The following is a 27,189-nucleotide window of genomic DNA, read 5'->3' as shown; positions in this document are numbered from 1 at the left end:
GTAATTGCTGGACTAAGCTCAAAAGGCAAAATGCCAAAGTTGTAATATATACTATACTTACTATACTGAGATTTAGCCATGTGGTTATTCAGCTCTGCTGGTAGTACAGGTGACTTCTTATGTGCAGACATAAGGTGCTTCTAGCTTATTTTTGTAATAATTGTATCTTGTGCCTGGTTTAAAATAACATCTAATGTGTGTGATGATGATAGATTTTACTCAAGATACTGGAGTGAACAGACTGCTGTGGCAAATGGGCTTCCAAGTAGAAATCATAAGAGTTAAATTCCAAGTAACTTAAATATCCCTATTGTGAACATTCTACAGTGGGTATACCTAGGATAGGAAGATCTGAAATCTAAATTGATATAAAAATTATAAGTCTTTCCTAGGTCTTCTAACTCTTCATCAATTTTGGAAAATACTTTTTTGGCAATAGTTCACAGCAAAATTATGGATTGAAAAGATTATAGTTTGGTTTTTGGTTTTGTTTTTGGTTTTTTTTTTTTGAGCAAGGGATCATGACTATTCCAAGGCTGATGTTGCTTCTCAGGACCTGAAAAATCTCCTGTTAGTACTCCCTGAAGAGGCATCCCTGAGGCTTTTTACATTTTCCCACTGCAAGATGTAGCCACCAGCTGGTGTAGTTCGTATTGACCCTACACTTCTTCATGGGCTTCGTAGGCACTTCCTGGAAAGTTTTTTTGTTCTTGCTTTACCATAAAGTTGACCATGGCTCTCTGCTGGTTTGTGTAGTAATATGGCACAAACCACAGCCAAGATCAGAACAGGTGTAAGGTGCTCTACTTGTTCCAGTTCCTGGCACAGTGAGGCAATAACCAGCTGGAGCTCAGCTGATTGCAGCTAGGAGGAGTCCCAGTGTGTTTTGGGCTTTGATACTGCCCATCTCCCATGCTTGCATTTCCCCAGCTCAAACCAGAACCCAGACTGCAACTACAGGTGACACATTTGGATTGATGAGGACTTTCAAAGACTTTTGACAAGACATTCCTCCTTACAGTATTACAGTACAGTTTTGGGGTTTTTTTGGTAAGCACAGAGAGGATCCTCAGGCCCCAGGCAGGAGCAGACCTGCCTGGCCATGTGCTGGTAGCTCAGTATGGCCCAAGGTGTTACCTTCAATTGCTCAGTAGTGAAACATTACATGAGAAACTGTAATACATGAATGTTACATTAATAACAACTTATTTAAATTGTGATATGTTGTTTTTTTAGAGATATTAACTCTAAAAGAAGTTTTCCAAATTGCAAGCAATGGTAAGTGTCACATACGTAATCTTATCAATATTACAAGACAGCACTGTTGTTGTAGATTATTATTTGTCCTTAACTAGTGGAGTTAAGCCTGTAGTCTTAAAGTAACTAATTAAAGTGTAATTTTTCTGAGTGATACTTAGGCACTCAACTTTCCCTGGTTCACCTGTAAATCTCTGCTCTGTGTACTGAAGCATTAAGGCAAATTGAAAGGGTTTTTTTACAAAACCTTAAAGTCTATGTATGATTATTAAATAATGTAGGATTATGTCACCAAAATTAGAGAAAGAGTAAGGTGCTAGCTCGCTTCTTAAAGACAGGGCCAGATCAATAAAAAAAATTACCTTCCTAAAATGAATTTCATAGTTCTCGTCCCTATTTTCAGAAGCTATTTTTTAGCTGCCTTTAATATATCCATGTTGAGAAATTATTATTTAAATAAGATTCTACTTCTCTCAGTGAAAATTGTTTATGTGCTTTAGAAGCAAAAAATATTAGATAAAGGTTTTTATAATATAAAGGTTTTCTACTTAATGGACAGCTCTTCTTTGAAAAATAGTGGATGTTTAGGGAACTCTGTAACAATTTGGCAACATTTGCATCTGGTTAGAATTTTTCTTCAGCCCCAGTATTTGTTGCAGTGAAGTGATTATAAACAGAGAACTATTCCTCAAGGTGTTAATATGACAGAACTTTGCATTCAGCTGTCTGTAACACTTTGATATAAAAGGTTTTCTGATCTGTTTCATAAGTCATTAATTTGTGAAAATGATCATAAATTCTCTCTTGATTGCTTAGACCATGATGCTGCCATTACCAGATACAGTCGGTTGTCAAAAAGAAAGGAAAATGAAAAGGTTTGTAAAACAAAATCTTTATATAAAGATTTTTAAAGAAGATAAGAAATCATTTTCATTTCATAGATATTTATGGTGGAACACAGTGTATGGCAGATTCTGTGTGACACTTGATAGCTTTTAGCAGTCCAGACAGAAAAGCAGGTTTCTCCAATACATGCCTGTCCTGTACCACTGACAATGCTTTAGGAATAATATTGTGATGTCATATTCAGTTTGTTTTTGTGAAGAAATAACCACACTTTCCAGGTAGAAAAGAATGCTGTGTTAGTTTTTCACGTATCTCATGTTTAAATTAGAGAAGTAGAATAGTAAAATATGCAGCAGCTGGTGATAGAGGGTAGAACATGACTGTGGGTTTTCCATGCTGGCTATAAAGCTGTCCAGAAGGCATGTGATCAATGCCAATCTCAAACATTCCTTTTTTTCCTCCCCTTGTCTGTGTCTCTTCAGATCAAGGCTGAAGTTACAGAAGATGTATATACTTCAAGGAAAAAACAGCATCAGACTATGATGCATTATTTCTGTGCATTAAATACTCTCCAGTACAAAAAGAAGATTTCTCTGCTGGAACCCTTGCTAGGATACATGCAAGCTCAGGTAATTTCAGATTCTGAAAGCTGTAGGTCTGAAAGAAGAAATAAAAGTACTTCGTGAAGGTTGATGTGCTGAAATCCATTGCAAGCCCTCCTCTGCAGTCCAAGGAAGGAAATGGAGAAGGAGACCCACCCATCCAGTTCTCTGGGCTGTCACAGCTGCTGCCCTGCTGGTGCTGGGAGTTAGCACTGCTCCTTGCCCACTCACTGCAGGAATCTCTTCAGGATGTGCCCTCACTGCCATCACAGAGTCTTTTAGCAAACTCTGGGTGACAGATATCATGGTTAATTTTCCCCCAAAACTCAGATGGTTGAATTTGATGTAAGGCCTAGATTTTCACTGCTGGGCACTTGGTTCCACTAAATGGAAGAACTGATTAGAGCTTTCATGCAAGTGGACATAGGAGTGAACCTTCTCAGCAAATACCATGGAGACAGTTAAACTCATTCCTATGGCAGCTGTTCTGAAATGAGATGCTCATCAAAAGCCACAAAACTACTGTTGTCAATCAAGGCTGTGGAAGAGCCAGAATGCTAACACTTTCTGCTTTGGTTTTGCTTAATATTTAATAAGCTTGCTTAATATTAATAAGTTCATTATTTGTTTACTTGAGGATGGGTGCAACAGAAAATAGAACTATGATAAAGTTATTTGGACAGACTTAATTTGTATTTTTGGAAGTATGTTATTAAGCATGAGCTTTGGGTTTTTTTGCAAGTCAAGCTTTCCAGCATCTGGCACTGCTACAGTGACCTGAGTAGAAATCAGCTTCTGCACACTGTCTGAAAGCTTTCCAAAGGCAAGGACCCTTGCTTTCTTTTGAAACTTTGCAGCTTGTATTTAAGAGCCAAGTTCTGCATGTTTTGATGAAGTAAGTGCAACCTGTTGCTTAGGTGGAGCTTTTTGATGAATCTAAGGAAGATTCAGAAGGGCAGAGCCATGTCCCAGGGCTTCCTGTTCTAACCTCAGTGTAGCTGTGGCAGATTTTCTGGCCTGCTATGGAGTCCCCTGTGCTTCAAATACATATTGTTAGTTCCCTGTGGATGGCCCTCGACAAATCCTCACAGGTTCTCTCCTATGTGCCCCAAATAACCCCTCCATGACAACAGTTAGGAAAATGGTGGCATTGAAAAAGGACAGAGAGACCCTGGGAGTGTTTCCTGTGTGTTTCTGTATTTCCTCCAGGCAGTTCTGTTCATGTCCTTGTGACACAGATGTCACTGCAGTGCCAGCAGCAGCCTTCAAACACACATTCTGCTGCTTTTAGTAAGGGGCTTTGGTGGGAATGAGGGATGGAAACACATTTCTCTGAGAAACTTTAACTCCTATGACTTCACCTGTTAATTGTTAGTGTAGTTTTATTAATGACTAAATTCTCCCTTTTCCTCCTTTTTTCTTTAAAGATAAGCTTTTTTAAAATGGGTTCAGAAAATCTTACGGAGCAACTGGAAGAATTTTTGACCAATATTGGCACAAGTGTACAGAAGTAAGTTGGCTTTGTTGGATTTTGAACTTTTATGCAGATTATTTTTTTCTGTTTCTATTTACTAATAACACATTTTTGATCTTAGTGTTCGCAGGGAAATGGATTGTGAAGTAGAAAACATGCAACAAACCATAGAGGACTTGGAAGTAGCCAGTGATCCACTGTATTTGCCTGATCCTGATCCTGCCAAATTTCCTGCCCATAGGAATCTAACACGGAAAGCTGGCTATCTCAATGCAAGAAAGTAAGAGTAACTTGTTATTTAAAAATTCCAGAGCATTTAATTTTGGGAAAGGAAAGCTAAAGAAGCTGGAAATTTTTTTGAGATGTTAGCTATGCTGATTTTATACATTTAGTTGAATAAGTCACATAAGAGCTATTCTGTTTCTTTCACCTATTTAGTATTAAATTCATTGTTACACTGACATAATGTCATTCAGGTACAAAGCATAATTATCCTGATTTTAGTCTGATTTTGCCTGAATTTTCACAGTTTAAAAAAAAAAAAAAAGGTTTCAGAGTGTAATTTTCTGCATCCTAACTGGAAAGTAACAAGATTCCATCTATCAGGATTGTTCTGGAAGTGTCTGTTAAAGCTTTGGAATTCAAATTACTAATAAAACATTGTAATTTTGATCTAAACAAGGCAAAACACTCTGTTAACCAAAATGCCCTTGGAAGGAGCTTCTGGATTCCATGCAGCAGTGGCTCATTGTCCACAGGAGGGAGCTGTGCATCTAAGGAAGTCCCACAGCTGTGTTTCAGAGCTATTAAAAATAAGTTGTAACATTTAAATTTTTTTGCTGTAATTTATATAATAAGCTCCAAGGAATTAAAAAAAAAAGTTGATTATTTTTACTACAACAGCTAAGGCAAAATACTTACTGAATGAGGCATTAATTTCTATATTAGAACACCATATAGAGTGTCTGAGCAAGAAGGGAGACTAACTAAGGACTTCTTTTTATCTTTTAGTAAGACAGGGCTGGTGTCTTCCAGCTGGGAGAGACAGTTTTACTTCACTCAAGGTGGAAATCTGATGAGCCAGGCAAGAGGAGATGTGGCTGGGGGACTTGTCATGGACATAGACAATTGCTCTGTGATGGCTGTGGACTGTGAGGACAGACGGTACTGCTTTCAGATAACGTCTTTTGATGGCAAAAAGTGAGTGGTCTTACACTGCTGCTTCTTGTAAGAAATACTGGACTCACTAATTAGGAAAAGAAAGATAGATGGTCTGCCTTTGGCCAGATGTTAACTTGATATATTCTGTGGATATTTAGAAGCAAAATCTGGTTTAACAGTGTTAACTGGAGTTTTGTTTATAAACTCTATAATGTAGCTGAGTAGTATTTCAAAATAAGATTGTGGTAATTAGTTGACAATCACATGTTATTGCATTTTGTGAATACTTAAGTATTATATGGACACAATTAGAATTGTGTTCCTTTTCTGTTTCCTGTTGAAAGGAAAGCATAGATTCCTCCTCATCCTAATTAAATGTTGACTGCACTCAGCACAAACACAATCGTCAGCCTTTCAAACTTGTTGTTCAGTGTGTAAAGATGAAAATGTAATTTCTTGCCTGACTGTATTTGTGAGGCATTTTAAATACAAAAAACTGTGTTTTCCATCCTCCTTTTTCAGGTCTTCAATCTTACAGGCAGAAAGTAAAAAAGATTATGAAGAGGTAAGCTTATAGGAGGTGTGCATGGAGCCCAGTGATTTTCTGCTGCACAGAAAGAATACATTTCTACCCATGGCTGGATACTGCATATTTTTTTCTGTTTCTACTTTTTAATAAATTGTCTTTGTTAGTGACACTGTGTTTATCTTAGTGTTCCTGTTAGTTTCCTCCTTCAGATAAAAGTTGAAAAGCCAGGAACAGGAGCAAATGGTTTTCCAGAGCAGAGAGAGAAGGGAGATTCTAGCTTGCAGATGCAAGAAATGAGCAAATTCCACAAAAGCTAAATTGAATTTTTATAATGTCTTGAGGAAACAATGTCATCTGCAGCACAGAATAAAGAACAGAGAATCCTAATGAGGGTTTTTTTAAATTCCTTAGAGTTGTGAGTTAAGCTTTAGTTTTAGTATGACTAAAATAACTTCTGTGAGTAAAATCTTGAAGTGTAGGGTGCAGTATGCAGGGGCAGTGAATTTAATGACAAGCTGGGTGTGCAAATATTTGGCTCCCTGAATTTACAAAGAAAGTAGAAAAAGTGCTGAAACTAGCAACTCAGGTATTCAATCAAGATTGTTTAGAAAAACATAACAGATTAATTTGTTTTCTTTTTTCTTTTTTTTCAGTGGATATGCACCATAAACAACATATCTAAGCAGATATATCTAAGTGAAAACCCTGAGGTAACTCTACTAAAATTTATAGTTATGAGTAATATGTTAGCATTTATATTTATAGAGCAAATTCATATTGATAAAGACTTACATAACAATTTTTGCTTACTAAATTAGGGGAATTGGCCCAATAAAAACTGTTTTATAACAGAGCATGTATCTATAGATGAAGTGTGTCTTCATAGGTTTTAGTTCACAGTTGAGGGCTGCAGTTCTCAAATGAGATTTTTGTTTTTGTTTTCCTGGATACATTTGCTTATTTTGCCAGAGTTATTATTGGAGCTTTTCTCTATTGCTGCCTTTTATTTACATTGGCAGAATGTGAAGGCCAATGTGTTCAATTAAAATGGGAAAGTTAACATCAGGTTATGTGTTTGAAGAAAAGTTGGAAGAAAATGCTGCAGGTGTGTTGGTGAAAATTTAAGAATGCAAGATTCTCATGAAGGGTTGAGTTTATAACTTCTTCCAGTTGCATATAAATAAAATCTGAAAGTTTATTTGGAGAAAAATGTTTTCAGTTATTGTTTCTCATCTCTGCTGCAGGAGATTGCTGCCCGTGTGAACCAGTCAGCTCTGGAGGCTGTCACTCCTTCTCCTTCCTTCCAGCAGAGGCACGAGAGCATGAGGCCAGCTGTGTAAGTGAAGCAACCAGAGGGCACGTGAGGTGCTCATATAAAAAGAAAATCCTGGCTAAAGTTCCAGGAAAAAAAAAAAAGCCTATCAAACCTACAAATATTTTTGTGATCAGAACTAAATCTTTGATAGGCCAGAGGAAAATTTCCTGCATTCTCCTTTCACTGCTGAAGCACTGCTGAGCATCCATTGTTACAAGTAATCCTAATGCCAGTTGGTAGACACTTGGTTGGCTTCATCATATCTGTTTTGTTATGTGATTTCATGATGAGATTTCTCCTCATCTGTCCAATTCCTCAGATTGTATTATACTTAATTTGTGATTATATATTGATGTTAAATCAATCGGATACAATTATTAATGGAAGTAGTAACTTCAACTTAAATTTGACTAGGTACATAGATTTGTTTGCTATACCCTGATCTTCAGGTTTTTGGTTCTTGTTTTGTTTTACATCTAAGGTATGAAATATTGTACTGATGTCCCCTATGGTTTAATTCATTATCAGCCAGCCTGAGCCCACATACCCTACCTTTGCCTTTTTGGTTTTGTTGTAGGCAATCTCGTCCTCCTGCAGCTCGTACCAGCAGCACAGGGTCCCTGGGCTCTGAGTCAGCAGCTCTCTCAGCACTTTCCTTGGATTCCCTTGTTGCCCCTGACACTCCCATCCAATTTGACATCATATCTCCAGTCAGTGAAGATCTGCCTGGCCAAGCAAAGTCATCAGGGCAATCGGGCAGGTAGGAAATGTAGAGAGAAGGGAAAAATTCCCTAAAGTTAATGTTACTAATTCAAAAACCAACAAACAAGAAAACCACATTTAAGATGCAGCTGCAGCACACACATTGCCTTTTTCCTTTCCTTTTTTTGTGACCGATGTCACAAATTTTGCAGTGGCCAGTGGAGCAAAACAATTTGTTAAACTGTTTGATGGAATTGTAAGAAAAGGCTTAATTACATCACTAGAGTCAAGGAGTAGTTCTCTATTTTGCAGCAGCTTTTCTTGCTTTAACAGCCAATGCTTTTATTTATCGATTTATTTTAAACTTTTGGTTTCACAAAGTATTTTCCTTTCCTATTGCTTGCTCACCCAGCAGCTTGGGTTATTTCCTCTTGGAAACTCAAGAGAAATTTGGTAGCCCTGCCTCCAGGTGATGATGGCATACGATGACACTCCTCTTAAGCTGAAAGGTGAGTGAAAATGGTCTAGGCTTCTAGAGTAATTTTACATACAGACAACTTAAAATCATCTTAAGAGGTCATCCAAAACATAAAAGCAGTTTCTCCTACTTGTTATTAGATTTGAGTGGGAGATGTACTAAAAACCAAAGACCTGTAAATCATCACTGTATTTCTGGAGCTGTATCTATAGAATTCAGGTATGAACAAAATGTATTTGCAGATCCAGCTGCTCTTAACAACAACAAAAACAGCCAGAGATGAAAACTAATTTATGTGATTCGTCACAAAAATGTGTTATATCCCCCTGCCTCTAGAAAAATATTTGAATTTTGAATTGCATCTCACAGATGTAAGAGTTGAAATTATATATACACAACTATTTTTTCCTTTTTTCCACAGTTTTCTTTTTGTTGTTGCTTGGTATAGCAGGATAAGCAGGTGGCCAACTAGATCCTTCAGAAGACACTGATTTGAAATAGACTTAAACTGTATTGCAGGAAGTGGAGAGTTTAAGACTTAACTGCTTTAGTAGCCTGATCAGAGCAGGTGTCAGTAACACCAAGGCTGTGGATTCAGTCCCTGTGTGGGCCATTCACTGGAGAGTTGGACTCATTGATCCTTGGGGGTCCCTTCCAACTCAGAATATCCTGTGATGTCATCAGTTTTAATTCTCATCTAGACAATAATATTTTTCATAGCAGAAATGATAGAGTTGAGCTCAGTATTTTCAATTAACCATGGCCTTAATAAAGAACTGTAGTGTTTGTACAGATAGGTAACATGTTTGATATTAAAAAAGAAGTCCTTTCCTTGGTTTCTGATACTGATGACATATATTTAAATTTTATTTTTGCCTTTTGAGAGATCCTGTGAGATTTTGCATTTACTGTTCCAGTTCAATATTAAAGGACAAGAAAAGCCTGAGCAAATAGAAGATGCTGGTAGAAAGAATTTGGTTTTACTGTAATTACACAGGTCAGCCTTTAATGGGATGATTCTTGATTGAGGCCATGTTATCTAAACATGGTAGCAATGCCATCTTGGCTTCAATCTAGCAAAATTTTATTACTTTAAACCAGACGTGTATTAGTTAAAACATTTCTGATAATTGATGAAATAGACTGGTAGTCAGCATGTGTAACTGAACAATTTTTTTCTTATAGTTCTGAAATTTGTTTTTAGAACACTATCAAGGTAACACTTTCATTAATCCCATAAAAAACCTAATTTGAACTATATTGAACCCTTGCCAATAGCTTTTCAGCTACCAATCAGCCAGAGGGAATGGGTCATTTCCTCTACAAATTTTAAATAAAATGTCCCCATTTCCTTTACTGTTCCTTTACTGTTTTTGAAAAATGCAGACTTGGAAGCCTAGAGTATTTTCACTTTTCTCTGTAACTGATAGTAATTGTGTCTCTGAGAGCCAGAAGTAGCCATATTTCTCTTGACTCTCTAGGAGTAAAACCCCAGTGATGTTTTGAGAAAGCTGCATTTGAAACAAACCCAGGAGCTTCTCCTGAGTAAGTAATTCAACACCTTGACAGTGATGAGAAGTGGGTGCTCTTAAGGAGTACTGAAAGGGCTTGGTTTTTGGCTGTGCTTCCTGAAGCTGTTCTGTGAAATTTCATCCCCTAAAACTTTTCAAACATTACCAAGGTTTTTGGTTTGGGTTTAATTCAAATATTTAAAAAAAAAAAAAAAGTAAGCAAAACTATCTGTGGCAGCAATAGGACAATAATATCTGGTATTTTCCTCATAATGTGGGCCCTCAAATACAGCAAGTTATGTCTCACTCCTGATTGAATTGCTTCTCCTTATGGTTCATGATACATTATTCCTCCAGATGACAAGTTTGTGAACTCATCACATGTTGGTATTTGACAGAGCATGAGACTACTGCACTGCCCATGAATGGTTCCTGTAATCTGACTCCTGCTTTAATGTTTTCATTTTTTGATAGACGCACAAACCCTTTTGGTGAATCTGGAGGCTCAAAACCTGAAACAGAAGGTAAAACAAAATTTCACTTCAATGCAAAATAAAAATAAGTATTGACAATTATAGTTCTGTTTTCATCTCTAGCTTCTCTCTTTTAATTTGACACCAGTTTTAAAATGCTTAATTACATTGCAAGGTATTTGATAAGTTAAATCAAACTGCTGTCTGAAAATCTGCTGTAAAAATGATTAATTGCATCTTTTGTATTCATTACCCAAATGCAAAGATGTGTGATGTGCTGTGTAGTAACTGCACCTCTAATTGCTAAGTAGGAGTAATCTCTTTCCAAGTTAGGAGGAGCTTGGAGTTTTCCTGACTGCAATCCACCTTTGATTTTGAATGGGAAACACAAAATTGAGTTTGTTTTTTTCAATACTTTTATTTTTTCTTAGATTCAATTCTTCATCAGTTATTTATTGTAAGATTTCTTGGCTCCATGGAAGTGAGGTCTGACGAGAGCCCAGACGTTGTTTATGAAACAATGCGTCAAATACTCGCAGCTCGCGCCATCCACAACGTTTTCAGGATGACAGAGTCACACTTGTTAGTCACTTGTGACTGTCTAAAGTAAGTTTGCTTCCTGTCTTCTACTGATGTTTATTTACAGAATGATCTTCTTTCACTTTGGTAAAATTTACTTTCTGGTTTGTCTTTAAAAACAAATTTTTAGGTTAATTGATCCACAGACACAAGTTACAAGACTACGAGTAAGTAACTTTCCATTTTAAGATAAATACCCAGCAATGTAATTCTTCTACTTTAAAAATATTATTATTAGATGATAGCAAAAATCACTGATAGCATGAGATTTCCACCAAATTTCCACTGCTATTAGGAGACCAGTGCAGACATTTAGAAACACTTGCAAATCAGGTTTAGGGGAGTGATTCCAATAGGTCAGATTGGCTTTTGAGACTCCTTATCCCTGTGATCTGAGAGGCTGAAATACAAACGAGAGAAAATTAGTGATGGAGTCACATTAGTTCTGAAGTCCAAGAGGGTTTGTTTGCTGTTTGGTTTCTCTGTTTCGTTTTGGGGTTTTGTTTTTAATGTTTTGACATAAAGTTCAAAAATGCTCCAAAGCTGTCACCCTCTACGAGTGAGGTACATCAACTGAGGGTATGGCCCATATACTGAATGCACACCTCTAATTCCAGGAAAACTCATCCTTTCAGTTCATAGCAGCTCTGGTAGAGACTCTCAGAATTTTTAAATTTATTGTTTGATGAGTCTTAAAAAGATAATTTGAAGTCCAGTCTCTTTTAGGAATAAGAATGCAAAACAGTTTTCTTGTGACAAACTAATGCAGGTATGGGTTGAGGTTTTTTTTTCTTGCTTATATAATTAGGAGAACTGAGCTAATTGCAGTAAAGGTTTTTGAGAAGTAGTGCCTTTACATGAAACTCAAAATTGAAAGCTTAGTCACAAACGTAACTTTAATGAACGATTAAAACAACATAAAACAGGAGTGTATCCACTTTTAGAGAAGATGACTGACCCACACTGCAAATGTAGTCCCTTTTTCTTACATGGAGTTTTGACATTTGCTTGTCTTTGCAATAATTTAGTCCTTGCTGTCTAATCTGTTTGTGCTTTGTAATTACATTTGGTCGGGTAACTTCTTGTGCTGTGGTTGTGCATTAATTAATGTGCAGTGTATTGAAACCTCATGTGGCAAATACTTGGAATCAGTTTTAATCTCTCCCTATCTGATCCTTTTGGCAGTTCCCTTTGCCCAATGTAGTGCTGTATGCTACACACCAGGAGAATAAGCGCCTGTTTGGATTTGTGCTTAGAACCTCAGGAGGGAGAATGGAGAGCCGCCAGACTTCCATCTGCTATATATTTGAATCAAATAATGAAGGGGAAAAGGTATTGGTGATGGTTGGGACTTGTATCAGTTGTGAATATGGATTCCAAGATGCTAGATCCATTAAAGCTGTCTAAGGCATTTTTTAGGTACTGAAAAAGTTAAACCTGTCATTTAAAGTGCCTGCAAATGCTTTAATGCGCTGGTGTATTTAATTTGGGATGCTGGCTTAAATTTAAAGGCATTTTTAACTATTTCCATCTGTTTTGTGTTTAGATTTGTGACTCTGTTGGATTGGCCAAACAGATAGCTTTACATGCAGAACTGGTAAGAATCTTTTTGGAGCAAAGGATGCTGGGGAATGGAAGGAAAGGGGTATATTTAAATATGTGTAATAGATTGCATTCTGCAAGATGCCTCTAGGTGCAATAATACTGTTGTATATTTTAAGGGATTTTTTTCCTAGAATTTAAATTCAAATGAAAAGACTGACCAATATCTACTGTAGAACAATATGCAATATAGGATTAATTTTGCTACTTTTAACAACCATATCAGTCCTTTAAAACAGAATATGCAAAACAGTGAAGTCACAGTCTTGAGCAAGCTCATATCAATCAGTAGTGTCCCAAACATCTCAGGCTGTTGTTACTGACTTTATTTACATTTTTGCTCTTTAGGATCGCAAAGCCTCAGAAAAGCAGAAGGAAATAGACAGAGTCAAAGAGAAACAGCAAAAAGAACTGAATAAACAAAAGCAAATTGAGAAGGTACCTTTTGTCATTATTTCTTAATATTAGTTTTTTTCTACTTACTTTCTTTTGCAGTTTTGTCCAAAGCTGACCACTGATAGTATTGATAGACCATTTAGGAATTGTAATAGTGGTATCCTGTGTTCGTTGCAGATGGCTTTAAGGGTAATACTCTTTTTCTGATTTCCCAACCCCCCTTCTCAACTTAGGACTTGGAGGAGCAGAGCCGGTTGATAGCAGCTTCCAGCAGATCCAACCAGAGCAGCACAGAAGGACAGTTTGTGGTCCTTAGCAGCAGCCAGTCAGAAGACAGTGATTTAGGAGAAGATGGAAAGAAGAAGAGAGAATCTGAAGCCTAAGGTTGCCTGCTTCATTAAAATTGGAATCATTAATATATCTGGTGAAATGGCACAAGTTCTACAAGAGGTGAAATGTAGGTGGAGGGTCTGTCACGATATAGAAAAGACTTCACAATATATAGACCCTATTATGCCTTGATTTTTTCTTTCTCAGTTAAGTGATTATTTCCTGTCAGTATAATTTCTCTTGTATGCCAGATGAAGCACAGTGATGCTGCCATGTTTATTACCAACATATGTTTTCTCAAGGCTTCTCTGCAGTATGGGAAAAATGTGGGTGTTTCCCACTTACCTCTGTGCAACTGACTGCTTTGGAAGCAAAACTGAAAACCCACTGGCCTTCAGCAGTAACACTGAAATTTGTTCTTTACACTGCAGTAGGGAGAACACCTTGCTGGAAACAAAAGTGGATGTCCAAATAAGACAGTGCTAAGCTTTACCCAGTTTGTTGCACATACCTGTTCTTAGATTGAGTTAGAAGGGTCCCCTTTAACATCAGTGCAATAGTTGTAAACAGAAGGATCTTTTTGTTTCATTTTGCACAGTATGATACTGTCTTGATTTTTTTTTTTTTTTGGTGAATTCAATGCCAAAAAAACTTATTTCAACAGGAGAAAAAGATACTGTCAGACCTAGATAAGAGCTGATGAGATGCAGTTGAAATTCTTTGCATGAAGAAAAGCATTCCTCATCAAATGATAACAGTCATGTATATAGCCTTGTAGCACAAGTGCCATCCATGTTCTTGGTTTTTCCCCAGTACTTGGAATAAAAAGCTGTAAACCTTTGAGTTCATTTTTATAAAACATGCTTAGAGTTGCAGGAACATCTTGAATTCCATCATATGAAAATCTTCTGCATATGTAAATGCCTTGCTGCTAGTACAGTACATCTACTGGAAATAAGTTGAGGCTCTTTAGTCTTTTTATGATTTTCCAAACAGAATTTACCAGTTCTGAAGTAAGAGATGATACCAATCCTACATCCTAGAGTCAGTTCTGGAAAGCATTTTTCAAAGTGGTGTCTGTTTACAGCTTGTAATCTGCACTCCATATTCCATACCCTGTGTAATATTTATTTTGTATAGTATTAGATGTGCATTCACCTTTTGAACCAGAAGAGAAATCTTGTTTGAAGAGAAATATTTATTTTTGCACTAATTACTATAAATATTAAAATCCAGAGGAACAGAAGATAGCTCTCTAATAGTGGCATGAAAATAACAGGATATATAGAGAGAAGAGAATATACTTATATTCCAAGTTATAATATAACAGTTGTGAGTGATTTACAGTTCATTGCAGGGCATTTCTGGTGTTCAGGAATGGAAGCAATTTTCAGAGTATCTCAGCAGCTGGTGGTGGCCCAGCCCTTCCTAGCTGGAGCTGTCAGTGCTATAAAGTAAGTGAGGAATCTCAGGTCGTGTCTGCTGGATGGCTGTAGGTGCACAGAGGGCTCTTCTGACTCCTGGGAGTGCCCTGCATTGGCCAAGCCTCCTGCCCTTGGTGCTGGAGATGTCACTTGGTGTGCAGGAGTTGGTGGCCTCATCTCCTGTGACAGGAGAGAAGGGCAGCAGTGCCTGGGCAGGGGCAGAGGCAGCTGGAGCTGCAGAAGCTCTGGGCAGAGGTTTTACACCACAAGGGCTTGAGCAGCCACCAAAGGGCTCTGCCTTGAAAAAGGAGGGGAGGAGGCTGAGGAACAGAGAGCTGCCAGGTTCTCTTCCTGAGTTAGTTTCCAGATCCTCTTCCAGTGTGATTTTCATCCCCAGAGTAGCCAGTCACTTGTAGAAATACCTGCTTTTGCTGTTGCCCAGTTAGGTCACATAGTATTGCTCTGTGGCTGGATTTAGCTGGCACAGTGCCACAAGGACCACACCAACCTGAGGCTTCTTGTAAAAGACAGTGGCATTTTTATTTCATATCTAGGCTTCCATTCTCAGCTCCCATTTTTTAGAGACTGTTTTTATTCTTGCCTACAAAAATGTACAGAGGCACCAAATCCAATTTTTTCCCTTTTTCTGCTTAAATCAAGGCTTATAGAGAGTGGCAAGGCAGTTTGTCTCTGCAAATTATTCCAGTTCATGTTTGTTAGTGTTTGTTTGTTTTTATTTACTGATACTTGTTTTCTATCAAATAATATCACAGGGTAGCTCAAGGTTACTGTGTCTTACTTGTGTCTTTCTCAAGTATTTTCTGAGGATGAAGCAGTTTGGGAACAGCAAGGGAGCCTATGAAATCAGTGATCTCTAGAGTCTAGAATCCAGTCCTCAGCTTGTCAGAGAAGGACTAATTGTGTTAAGCACTGGAGCTGCAGTAGCCCAGGCTCCAGAGGGAGGAGAAATAATAGACAAGCACTCTCATGAAAAAGCATTTTTGATATGGAGCTTGTTTTGTATTAGCCTTATTGAAGAAATGTCAGAAAACAGAATTACTGTATTTTTCGCAAAAACTACCATTATTCATATAGATATAAATCTGCAAAGATGAGGAAGAAAGGCTATTAAAGTTAGCAGGTGAATTTGCTGTCAAATGGGATTTTTTGGATTTAGCAATAAATATTGGAATTACTCCATTTGCTTTTCAAGCTTTCCATATATGCCGTTAAATGTAGCTTTCTAAAACAGACACAGTAGGAGTGAAATACATTTCACTTATGTTGGATGATTCTCATCTTAACCACTAAAAGATTGATATGCATGAATGAAATGCAGGGGAGTTTCACTGGTGTAAAATGAGCAAGAAAGTACAAAAGCATCTGGGGTAATGATGAAAGCTGCAAGAGCAAAGGACATGTCGGGGAAGTCAGACAGGAAAGGTGATTGAGTTAGCAGGGGGGTGAGAATTACTGAGCTTTGCCTAGGGAGGATCACACAGGTTGTAATTAGAACTATCTCAAGGCAAAAACAGCTGCTGAGGTTTCATACATGACCGTTTTTCCTATAAGGTTTAGAACTACTTCATTAGAAAACAACTTCGTTGAAGAATAATCAGAATGATGCTTGGTATTTTCCATGAGAGTATATAACTTTTAGTAGGAACACCTCATGGTCTGCTGGGAACTGCTGTGGTAGAATTTCACCACCAGAGTATTTTATTACTGTAACTAAACTACTAGATGGTTTCCTTTACTAATTTACAGGAGAAACTCTCCTGTTTATTATTTTCTACTGCCTTTTATTCACAAACTGATCTTTCAAGCACCTTTGGCTGAACCTGTAGTTTGCTTCATGTGCGTCTACTATTACTTCAGTCACTCCTGAAAATATTCTTTCTAGTCCATGATTTTGAAGTGATTTCATGTAGGTACTGAACTGGCAGTGTTGGTCAGGACTAACTTGTTATGTTGCTAATTGCAGCCTCATAATTACAGCCAAACTTTTATCCCTTAAGGAGAGGATATGAAGCTTGTTACACTGTGTAGATCTACACACTGCAGACCAAGCCAGTCTTGCTGTCAGCTGTTTCAAGCTACATACGTTCTTTATGTATGTAAAGGCATGAATATACAAATATATCAGGTGTGCTTATGGGTATGCATTTTATTGCATTACAGATGACAGCTGGCACTCCTCTGTGGTCACTGCTAGCTTTGGCAAAGTCCAAACCAGAGGACAAGGTCAAAGTCATGTACTACTGAAACATATCTAACTGGATATGATCAGGTAGTGAAAAGTCAGCTGCATGTCATAGTCTTACTCCCTTAATCTGTTTGAGTTTGAAATTGTATCATTGTCTAACAGTAAAGTAGTATTTCAGAGTTAAGAAACATTCCCCTTCTAAAGGGCTGTCAGATTTTCTCTGTATGGGGATGTAGACCCAGAGCTGAAAACTGTGATACAGTCGATGCTATTTATGAAGCTGTAATTGACTTACATGGATATAAAGAAATAAATTTGACTGTTTAAGGTAAATTCTGTCTATGCTTAAGGTAAATATGGATTAATTAGTTGCACAGCATTTGGGACAAGCCAATGGTGAAAACTATGCTACAATACAGTCTTTATTATTTAGGAAATAGTTCACCTAGAGAAAGAAAACTGCCACTGCTTAGTGAATTTAGTAGAGATATTGTCTAGTGTAACAGCAAAAGCTGATACTTTATATTCTTTCTCTTGCTCTATATTACAAAAATTCTTACAAGGTAATTAGTCCCCAAGGCTTCTTGTTTTAATTAAGCACTAAGTTGGCATTGTTTTCCCTGCCACAGTGATATCCAAGTTGTCATGACAAGAGTCAGTGTATCATTGTGAATGCACTTGTATTCCTAATGAAGTTTCTATTGCAAGCTGAGGATTTTGTACAACCTTTCTGGTCATTTTTATAATAGAGTGGAGTGATCAAATTCTTATGATGGTGTTCTGGATTGGTCCTGTTCTGGTGAAGTGTAAGTGATTTTTGCAGTGTTTGAGACTGACTTGCACATTTTCCCTGAATAGCTGTACTAAGAACAACCAATGGCATATTTATGTCAACTCTGATTGTTTTGTCTTAATCTTGGAAACATGGATAATAACCCTATTGTACCAGGGCTCCAGTCAGCATTTTATATTTTAAATAAAGCTTAACTATAGTAACTTTCTGGGTGAGACCTGTACTGATGCAAAAGCCTCCTGCATTCTTTGTCATACTGACTTTCAGGAAGTACCATTACTGGTGACAGGATGTGTTCCCTTCCATTAAAATAAGTTCTGACATGCAGGTATAGCCCTCCGTTGTCAAGCCTAGCTCAGGCCTCTTAATTTTTATAGTAATAGCCAGATAACCTCAGAGGAAGTGGTTACACTTGGGAATGCTCTTAACCTATTTTTGCAACAATCAGAGACTGAAGGTGAGCAGGAGCTGTGGCAGCTGGCAGGGCAGGGCCCATGGTGGGGCAGTGACAGGGCCATGAGGGCTCTGTGGAACAAGCCGAGTGCAGAGGCTCTACCAGCACAACCATTACCAGGGGCATTGGACATATCTTCACAGGCTGAGTTAGTTTATTATGGGATAAAAAACCATGGGCCATAACCACATTAAGGTTAAATTTGTATTTTATAAGGTTTGTAGATTTTTCTGGGGAAAAGCAGACTTTTGAATTCTGTAACTTCTGTGATAAAGATGCATGTATAACTAGAAAAAAAAATCTATGCTTACTTGATTATGAAGGAATAAATATTACTAATGCCAAATGTGTTGATGAAGTTCTTTTTTTCTAAAATAGGAACTGTTATTTGCTGTATTTTTAGAAGGAAGAGGTATGCTGTAGGTCTTTCTAAGACTTCTGTAAAACTTCCTAAAACAACAGGTCTCCAAAAGTTTAAGCTCCAGCTCTATAGAGAGGAACTCCAAAAATTGCAAGCATGGCTTTGGACAGCACTGTGTAAGGAGAACACAGTTCTAGAGAGAATAGTGCAAATTCATGGTGGATGAGACATACCTGTACCTGAGAAGGAGCTGCAGAGCTAACACAGCTTTCAGCAGTGCCACCTTGATGAAACATTGGTATGTCACATGGCCTGCTGTGATAAGCGGAGATTTCTCAAGCTTAATCCCATTTAATTGCCTAGAATGGGGGATTGCTTTATTGGGTGAAGAATTACTTAGGCTGCTCTCCAGAACTTCACTGTAGGACTTCACAAATAAAAACTATTTCTTGCCAAGAGAAGGGAAGAAGTACAAGAGAAAACCATGTCCCTTCCTGGTTTTAGTCAAATCCCTGACCTTTAAATAAACCCTGAGTTTAACCCTGGTAGTGGTATCTGACATGACAAGGTTTAACTTAGCCATAACACAGGGCTTGCAGCCTGTATTGTACACTTCCTTAACTCGTCACACCAGGCATTTCAAATACTGTTGCCATAACTTGCAGATAGGTCATAGTCCAGGAGATCCTTAGAATGGGATCACCAATACTTACATTTTGGGGGTCTCACCATTTTCTTCAGAGGGTGAGGGGAGAGTGCTGGAGTCCTTAATATACAGAGGAGAGAAAATCCCAAAAGAAAAAAAGCACAACAGTCTTATCCACATTAAATTCCCTTCGAAGTACAGGACAAATACTTATGCACAGTTGAGGTTGTAGATCCCTGTGAAGTTTTCCTGTCCATAAAGATCATATTCCTTGTAGAGGATGTAATCTTTCAAGCACTTTGGCAGTGGAAGGAAGGTCATGAAGACAGGACAGCGGAGACGCAGCCGGCCCATGCACGCCCGGATCTTCAGTCGGCAAAGGTGCTTCAGAGAGCGAGGATTTGCTGGAAAGCAGGAGCAAAATTAAAATGCTACCAAGGAAAAAGGCCCCAATGCCAAACCAGCTTGTTTTCATTAAAAATGTAAACAGATACTTACTTAAAATGAAATGGATGTCTGGCCAGAGTTCCTGTTCTTTGAGAACTGCTTCAAGCTTCCAGCAAATCTTAACGTGATCAACGTAATCTAACATGACTCGCACTACTTTCCCAGACACGTGCTTCAGCCAGGACAAGGTTATCACTTCACAGAACTGATAGGAACAAAACATTTAGTTGGGTAATATTTGATACTGCAGTAAATTACTTCTGTCTCTGAGGGCAAGAACAATTACTTGAGCAGGGTTATAGAGGTTGCCACAGCTTGCCTAAGCCTGACTGGTAGAATCTAAAAATCTGAGAGACAGTTATTTTGTACTAGATCTAAGAATAAACTCAAGCAGCTGTATATTTGGGGACTTGGTGCTTAAAAAGAAGTGCTACCATTCTGAAGTGAAATTTAGACTTGTGTCCCAGGTGCTTAATAGGGAGTCCAGCCCAGTTCATGCATCATCCCCTTATCTTTAGGTTAAAGGAGGGTTTATTAGGCTCAAATGGACTTTACAAACTGTGAAACAATGACACTGATGAGTGTCTCCAGGAAGCTCTTTAGGTTTGCTAATTTCTGCTCAGTGCTTATCCCACCAGCTCCAGGGGTCCTTTCAAGAGCCTTCCTGTCTGGTGTTCTGGTACAGGACAGTGCAGAGAGCCAGCCTGCACATCTCTGCTTTTGCAGCATGGACAACACAGCACTGGAGAGCCAGTTCCTTACTGATCATTAGCAATCATCAGCTATATTTTCACAACTCAAAATTACTGTTTACAACATCTGCCATCATGAACTAGGCTTCATAACAACATCTGGTTAATTTTAATACCTTTAAAGCCTGTTCCTCTGTTTATGTGTAAACTGTCTTCAAAACTTCTTTTTCTGACAGCTCGTTAAGCCCTTCCCATTCAGTTTTAGGAAGGCGGTAGGTGTGACACCCTTACCATGGTGTCTTTGATGACGGTGGATGTCCAGCCGTCGGTCACGTAGTGGGAGTGGTCCCCGCTGCCCCACGGGCAGTCGAAGCAGCGGTGCACGTCGTAGCCGTAGTTCAGCAGCATCCTCAGCATGACCTCGTCCTTGAGGGCGTACTGCAGAGCGGACGGGAAATGCGTGGTGTTCACGCGGCAGAAGTAGTTGACGTTGGCCCCGTGGCGGAGCAGCAGATTCATTAACTCGTAGTTGCCCATTCTCAAGGCTATTTGGAGGCAGTTGATGGGATCTTGGTTTGTCAGGGCTCCGGCGTTGAGCAGCAGCTGCGCTGAGCAGATATCCCCGTTGGAAACGGCGAAGTACAGGGCTGATTTCCGATGGTCGTCGTAGCCTTTGCGAACTCTCTGAGCCAGCATAAAATTGGCATCAAAACCCGACTGCAGGAGAAACTCCAGGCACTGAGGATGTGCTCCTGCTGCTGCTGAGTGAACTGGACTTATCCCGCTTTCTTTAATAGCAGAAAAATCAGTCACTGGAACTAAATATTTTAGAGCTCTGAAAAATTAAAACCAGAAGCATCTCAGAATCGTAAACATTCTGCTTCACCTAACTCATCTAGGATTTTCTCTGTCTTGTTTGGTGTCAGATTTCATCATGACTGTTAGAATAGTCTTAATATACAAGTACCATGGCAAATCAGTACCATGGCATGCATCGACTTGAATTGCTAACACTGAAATTGTTAGCCAGCAATGGATACTGACTTTATATCTACTACACATAAAATATTATTATACTATACTATTATTCATGAACAACCCATTCCTTGCTGTAGCAATTAATGATTCCTTTTCAATAGAAATGTTTCCTGACTGTTGAAAGCATAGTGTTACTGCTTAACCTATAGAGATTAGGGAATTAACAGAATATGTATTATAACACAAATACATATAATCTATAATGCAATATATATGTCCAAGTTTAAATATAACAATTAATATACAGAAAATATTAATACAGAAATTAAGAATACTGAGGTGCTTGATTCTCATTTGTTAGTTGTGATTTCAGCATAAATATCTTGCAGTAGTCTTACTCTCTTTAAAACAGGGATAACCCTTACTCTCTATTTGTCTATTTAGTATATTCACCAATGACATTTCTCTGATGGGGTGAAGATGAGACAACTGATCCAAAGAGAGTGACAATGTTCCAAGAGCCTCAGCATCAGATTGGACAGTGTTACTACTTGTGACAAATGGGGAAACACCAGAGGGATTAAGATGTGCATCCTAAAATCATGAAGATTTAATCCTAACTGGTCTCTTATATTCAGACACAGAACAGACATATTTACACAGTCAAAAACAATTCCTCATACAAAGCTACAGATTTTCTGCCTGCTTTGAATAAGGTAAAATTAGTAAAATTACTATTTCTGGTGTCACTATTATTTGATTTTTAAGTATATTAACTCACAGAAAGTGTCCTCTATATGCAGCTCTGTGGATTGGCAAATGACCCGAGTGCTTTGGTACATTGGCATCAGCCCCATATTCTAGTAAAAGATTCACAGAATCTGGATTTCCTCCTCCTGCTGCTTCAAACAGTATAGAAGCACAGTCCATTGCCTGTGAAAGAACATCTGCACCTGGGAAGAAGCAGCAAGGATTTTCATAGTAGTCACTGTAAATATTCACCTGCAATTAATATCTCCAGCCTCCCAGTGATAAGGTATTTTGAATTCTATTCTCCACCAAACAGAACCACTGTGGCATAAATCTTCACATTGGATCCTTGATTTTAGATTTGTTTATGTAATCCTTACAACAAGAAGGTTCAAATTGCTTTGAACACAGTAAGAATCGTTCCTAGAACTGCACCAGCAAAAGGTTTGGTTCTTATTCATCAAAACAATTGCTTTTGGTTTACAAACAATGCATTTCAATTTTTTACTTTACAAAGAACAGGCAGGTTTAACTGTAAACATGAGAGCACCCAGTATCCAAGAGTTCATGCAATCCAGTTCCAATGCTGCTGAGCCATCATGTGAAATTCTTCACAATAAATATCTTGTTAAGTGTGCCCTAGGATGATCTATCTACATGAGAAAACAATAGAGCATTTAAAAAACAATTATAAGTACTCACTAAAATATTAATATATTATTTTAATATTATACAAATTGGTATTTATCAGGCCTTCACTACATCATAACAACCCTCAGCGCAGATGACATTTAATTTTCTCTAGTAAGGTGAGCTACTTCTGCTGCTGTTTTTGAAAGCATATCTGAAGCCTTCTCTTCCTATAAGGTCCTATATAATAAAGTCTCACCTTTTTGCAGTAAGAGCTCCATAATTTCTGTGTGTCCCATCTGTGCAGCCAGTGCTAGAGGTGTGAGCCCATATCCACTGCGGGGGTCAGGATCTGCTCCAGACTCCAGGAGAAGCTGTACCAGCTCCTTCCTGCCCAGCCTGGCTGCCTCATGCAGAGCAGTTCTCTCATGGACACAGCGCAAATTCACTCTGGCACCAGATCGCAGCAACAAGGAGGCAATGTCATAGGAATCAAGTTTAATTGCTGTAGGACAGCAAGCAAAGCATCAGACAGGATGTTATTCAGTGCTATTCTGTGCACTGTGGCTGCTCTATCGTGACTACTCACTGTTCCTGGCAGTGCTATTTATGCCATGAGAAATGCCACTCTACATTGAAATGTTTAACTCATCAACAAGCCTGCTCTCTGCTTCCAGGACAGCACTAAGTATGCAAATGAATAATTTCGTGGTAATCTCTTTTTCTCCCCGTAGATATTTTTTCTCTGTTGCATTTAGTAATGGAACCGAGCACAGCTTTCCTTGCCACTAGATGGAGACCACACCCACGGCCCTGGTGCTCAGGAGCTGCCACCAGAGCTGTCTAATCTCCACGAGCAGTGGAATATTGATTCACAATATGAAACAAAGCTTATAATGAGTCTTTCATATGCCTTCTTAGCTTAATAAGCCTGAACTCTTAAGTCAGGCAGGATCTTAACAGAGAAATTTGCATTAGCTTCAGTGGATGGAATGATTAGGCAACACCCTTCCCTCCTTCTCTCTTTGATCTCCCAGGCTGTGCAGGATAGCAAGTGTTCTTCAGAAGGACAAATTAGGCTGATCAGCTTCATGTGCCACAGCTGCTTGAACACCAGTGACAGCATTCTGTGACAGAAACTGTGATGTCCTGTAACCTACACGGCTGCTTTAGATAAATCCCATGCATCCCCCTCTTGGGGGATGCATTTAAATGCTGTGCACTTCAAAAGTATCCAGGAGTTCTGTACATTTTTTTTAAGCAGATGGCCCTGACTTGAAACTACAGCAATTTTACAGGGATGGGCTGAGGGTCCTACATGTGATTGGTAGGCCTTTTTCTCCTCCTTTAACAACAGTTTTGAAAAAGAAACCACCCTTCCAATACAGACAAATGTATGGAAAGAAACTTAAGAGTGCTCCTTTAGAATTTAGATAATGAGAAGACACTTTCCTTTTTTTTGGGTAGGGTTCAGTGAGAATGAAAGCATCATAGCCCAGACTGAGAGAAGCAAAGGAAATGAACACAGAATTTTGAAAAACAAAAATGTTTTTGAAAAACATTTTGGCAAAATATAGTTCTTTAGAAATCATGAATTACAGTTCTTGTGCATGATCAAATTAAAGTGGCATTCACACAAAGAATGTGGGTAGGAGACTATACTAGGATTATAGTAGCTAGGGGACCTTATTCCTAAATTACAAAATATTAAAGAGAAGTGAACTGAGAATATCAGCCTGTCTTCTTCTTCACTTGTCATCCTTGGACTAATGACAGCAATATTTAAATAGGGACAAACACTGCTTTGCACTCTACATACTGCAGACAAATCAGGCTGGTTTGCTATAATTTTGGATAATTAAAACCAATTACCATGGGTTTTTGGGAAAAAAAAGGCTGATGCAATGAAGGAGATACCATATGGGCAGAGAATATGAATGTTCCATGCCTGCAGACATGGAGGGCAGTAATAGCATGAAGAAGCAGAAGGACTCGCTACCTGGCACCACTGCAGAAAAGATGCCAAAGAAAGCAGAGGATGGCACTCTGCACTGCATGGAGAAAGCTAATTATCATCTGAGAAAAACAGACAGGGACAGACCTATTCGATGCTGAGATTTTTTTTTTCCTCCTTATAGCAAAATATTTTAGGCATTGAAGTCAAATATCTCACCTTAAAACCTAAAATGTATAACTGTATCCTCACCTCATTCCCTCACCTCTCCACCCCTAAAAACAGTATTCACCTATAACTAAAGGAGAATCTCCCTCTTCATTTTTAACATTGGGGTTGCAGCCATTGAGCAGGAGAAAGTGGACATTGTCCACAAAACAATTTCTTACTGCCACCAAGAGAGGTGTTTCCCCTTTTAGAGTGGACTGTTCCCACGTAATGTCACGGGAGGCTGAAATACAGAAAAGCAGAACACATTTGAAGTTGGATGATTAATCAAACTATACTTTGTAAAACTTTTTGGGGGAAAACTAGAAGGAATTCGTACCTTTTAAAGTTATTTCAAGGATGTTCTTATTTAGCTGTGCTGCAGCTTCATGCACTGGAAGCCAGCCTTGTTGATCTGCTTCTTCAAAAGCAGAACTGTGCCTCACCAACTTCTTCAAGGCCTCCTCTTGGCCTGTGTTATTTTAGCATAGATACATATCCCATTACACATCATAAGACAAAATTCAGGCAACTAATACACTGAGTGCCATTTATCCCACCAGTGCATCTTGCTCATTATGAATGAAAGGCCTGGAGTTTTTTCCTCTAATTTTAGGAGATGAAGCACTGGAATTTTTGAAAGGGGTGACACTTGAACCCATCCCACTTCCATGATCCTATCCAATAAGCTAGCTTTTGGATGTCTTGTTTTTAGTTTCCTTACTTCTCCCAAGACTATATAAAGGAAAGCTGCATTTAAATCAGATGATCAAACCCCCAAAGAGTAGGCATTGCTCAGCCATTCCCAGGGTGTAGGCTTAGTGTGGTGCATTTGTACTTAACTGTCCGAATTGCTGCAATGATCTGCTCACGTTCCTTACTTGCAGTATACTGGAAACTGCATAAACAGAACAAGAATAAAATGAGAAGTAAAAATTCATGTGAAGCTAAGGATATAATTATATCTTACTTCAAATACTCTAATTTAGGCAATACGTCAGATTTTCCTAAGTTACATTGGTTTTGTGAGGGCTTAGCATATTGAAACGCTGTTTTTGTTGATCTTTCCCTGACACTGTAAATACTGAATTTTTCACACAAAGGCCAACAATTAAATGCTAAAATAAGGGGAAGCTCCCATACCAATCTACTTCTACATCACCTACTTATCTTCTTCACAAAGCCTTATACTCATTAACATATTGATGTAAAACATCACCTGAAAGTTTCATACATTTCATATTTTCCAAGAAACAGGTACACTTTTTCAGGAAGAACTCAGAATAAGTGAGCTACCAGTGCTTTCCAGTATCCATGGGACAAAGTCAGCACAATACAAGTCAGGGAGTTAAAAAAGGAAAATAAGGTCTACTAAATGTTCGCAGTAATGCCAAGAAAACACCCAAAATAGAAATAATAACTTATTACCTTTCAACCTCCGTTGCACTGCCACTTGTTTCAAATTTATGCCTATCTTGTAAGCTTTCCTGAATAGCTCGCTGGGTAGAGATTTCCTCATCAGAATCACCATCAACCATGTACACAGAATTATTCATGGCAAATCAGCACCACATGGATCACTCTTGTAGGGAAACACTGTTTTTTAATTAGAAGCAGATGTTAAATCTTTAGGTTAGATCTGGAGTAATAGAAACAGCAAACACTGTATCAGTATCAAGAGAAATGAAACACAGTTTAAAATAAATGACTACACTGTTACATGATTAAGCAGTAAGGCTGTTCTTGGCAGATTCAAGATCTCAGATACTCCGTTAGGCTCAAACCTCTCTTCTGTTTTACCTTATCAAAACTTCCACTTCTATCTTTCAAGAGAGCTGGCCTGAAAACACAAAACAAAACAAAACTGCAGGGCAAGGGAAAATAAAATTAATAAATAAAACTGAAAGCTAATAATAACTTGGCAAAATGAATGAGCATAGAAAATTTAAGGAAGTTGTCAACATGCCAACTACAAAGCTTGGAATAGTTCTAGAAAGATCTTAAAGCTGGGCAGCAGTAATTCATAGCAAATCTGCATCATTTAATTTATTACCTGGTCCACCTAATGTGTGATTGCAAGGCCTTGCTCTGTAATTGCATATATAGCAAAAAAGAGAAATATATTAGCAACATATATAGTAAGAAACTGTTAGTAACTGATTTTACTTTGGCTCAATGAGAACACAGACCACTTTTTTTTCCTAAAAATACTACTATTTTTCCTATGAATTGAGAAAATATACTGGCTTTTCTCACCTTCTGAAAGAGGGAAAATCTCCGCCTTTGAAGAAGTGATTATTAAGTTGAAAGTGACATTTTCAGGATTGTAAACAATCTCTGCAGAGCCCATGTCCATTAATAGCTCCCTATAAATACCCTATCATAAGATACT

At 38.2% G+C, this 27,189-nt stretch overlaps 2 protein-coding genes across 6 annotated transcripts in view; one reads left to right on the top strand and one right to left on the bottom strand.

Moving 5' to 3' along the window:
* The window catches only part of APPL1 (adaptor protein, phosphotyrosine interacting with PH domain and leucine zipper 1), a 25,580-nt gene extending 7,102 nt beyond the window's left edge, over nucleotides 1-18,478 (top strand). The window contains exons 6-22 of the mRNA XM_038148994.1: nucleotides 1,237-1,278; nucleotides 2,074-2,132; nucleotides 2,586-2,732; nucleotides 4,133-4,215; nucleotides 4,301-4,459; nucleotides 5,191-5,379; nucleotides 5,863-5,905; nucleotides 6,523-6,579; nucleotides 7,114-7,205; nucleotides 7,762-7,944; nucleotides 10,350-10,399; nucleotides 10,780-10,954; nucleotides 11,058-11,094; nucleotides 12,113-12,259; nucleotides 12,474-12,524; nucleotides 12,878-12,967; nucleotides 13,159-18,478. Of these exons, the coding sequence (XP_038004922.1) occupies nucleotides 1,237-1,278; nucleotides 2,074-2,132; nucleotides 2,586-2,732; nucleotides 4,133-4,215; nucleotides 4,301-4,459; nucleotides 5,191-5,379; nucleotides 5,863-5,905; nucleotides 6,523-6,579; nucleotides 7,114-7,205; nucleotides 7,762-7,944; nucleotides 10,350-10,399; nucleotides 10,780-10,954; nucleotides 11,058-11,094; nucleotides 12,113-12,259; nucleotides 12,474-12,524; nucleotides 12,878-12,967; nucleotides 13,159-13,308 (1,754 nt within the window). The 3' untranslated portion in view covers nucleotides 13,309-18,478. The remainder of the gene's footprint in view (nucleotides 1-1,236; nucleotides 1,279-2,073; nucleotides 2,133-2,585; nucleotides 2,733-4,132; nucleotides 4,216-4,300; nucleotides 4,460-5,190; nucleotides 5,380-5,862; nucleotides 5,906-6,522; nucleotides 6,580-7,113; nucleotides 7,206-7,761; nucleotides 7,945-10,349; nucleotides 10,400-10,779; nucleotides 10,955-11,057; nucleotides 11,095-12,112; nucleotides 12,260-12,473; nucleotides 12,525-12,877; nucleotides 12,968-13,158) is intronic.
* ASB14 (ankyrin repeat and SOCS box containing 14) lies at nucleotides 9,916-27,189 on the bottom strand. 5 transcript variants are annotated; one of them, XR_005258370.1, is made up of 11 exons: nucleotides 27,054-27,189; nucleotides 26,226-26,393; nucleotides 25,640-25,695; nucleotides 25,138-25,269; nucleotides 24,883-25,041; nucleotides 22,896-23,141; nucleotides 22,038-22,209; nucleotides 20,570-21,113; nucleotides 19,638-19,791; nucleotides 19,207-19,543; nucleotides 9,916-10,387 (listed from the first exon to the last, which is right to left on the bottom strand). XR_005258370.1 is itself a non-coding variant. In XM_038148996.1 (11 exons), the coding sequence occupies exons 3-11, from the start codon at nucleotides 26,351-26,353 to the stop codon at nucleotides 19,350-19,352; spliced, it is 1,785 nt and encodes a 594-aa protein (XP_038004924.1). In that variant the 5' UTR covers nucleotides 26,354-26,393; nucleotides 26,598-26,637; nucleotides 27,054-27,157; the 3' UTR covers nucleotides 17,453-19,349. The 5 variants fall into 5 exon arrangements, 4 of the variants coding, with proteins under 4 accessions (XP_038004924.1, XP_038004923.1, XP_038004927.1 ...); XM_038148996.1 differs by lacking the exon at nucleotides 9,916-10,387 and adding an exon at nucleotides 26,598-26,637 and having other exon boundaries at nucleotides 17,453-19,543; nucleotides 27,054-27,157; XM_038148995.1 differs by lacking the exon at nucleotides 9,916-10,387 and having other exon boundaries at nucleotides 17,453-19,543.

This window comes from Motacilla alba, chromosome 12, assembly GCF_015832195.1.
Source record: "Motacilla alba alba isolate MOTALB_02 chromosome 12, Motacilla_alba_V1.0_pri, whole genome shotgun sequence".
Taxonomy (NCBI): Eukaryota; Metazoa; Chordata; class Aves; order Passeriformes; family Motacillidae; genus Motacilla; species Motacilla alba.
The sequence above is the reverse complement of the archived record's forward strand: the minus strand, read 5'-3'. Positions and strand labels throughout refer to the sequence as shown.

Coding starts and splice junctions, on each gene's coding strand:
- ASB14 (XM_038148995.1), bottom strand. CDS start 26,353: ATGAATAATTCTGTGTACATGGTTGATGGTGATTCTGATGAGGAAATC. Junction 25,696..26,225: donor AGTGCAACGGAGGTTGAAAG/GTAATAAGTTAT, acceptor CTGTTTATGCAG/TTTCCAGTATACTGCAAGTA. Junction 21,114..22,037: donor GCATATAGAGGACACTTTCT/GTGAGTTAATAT, acceptor TTAATTTTTCAG/AGCTCTAAAATATTTAGTTC.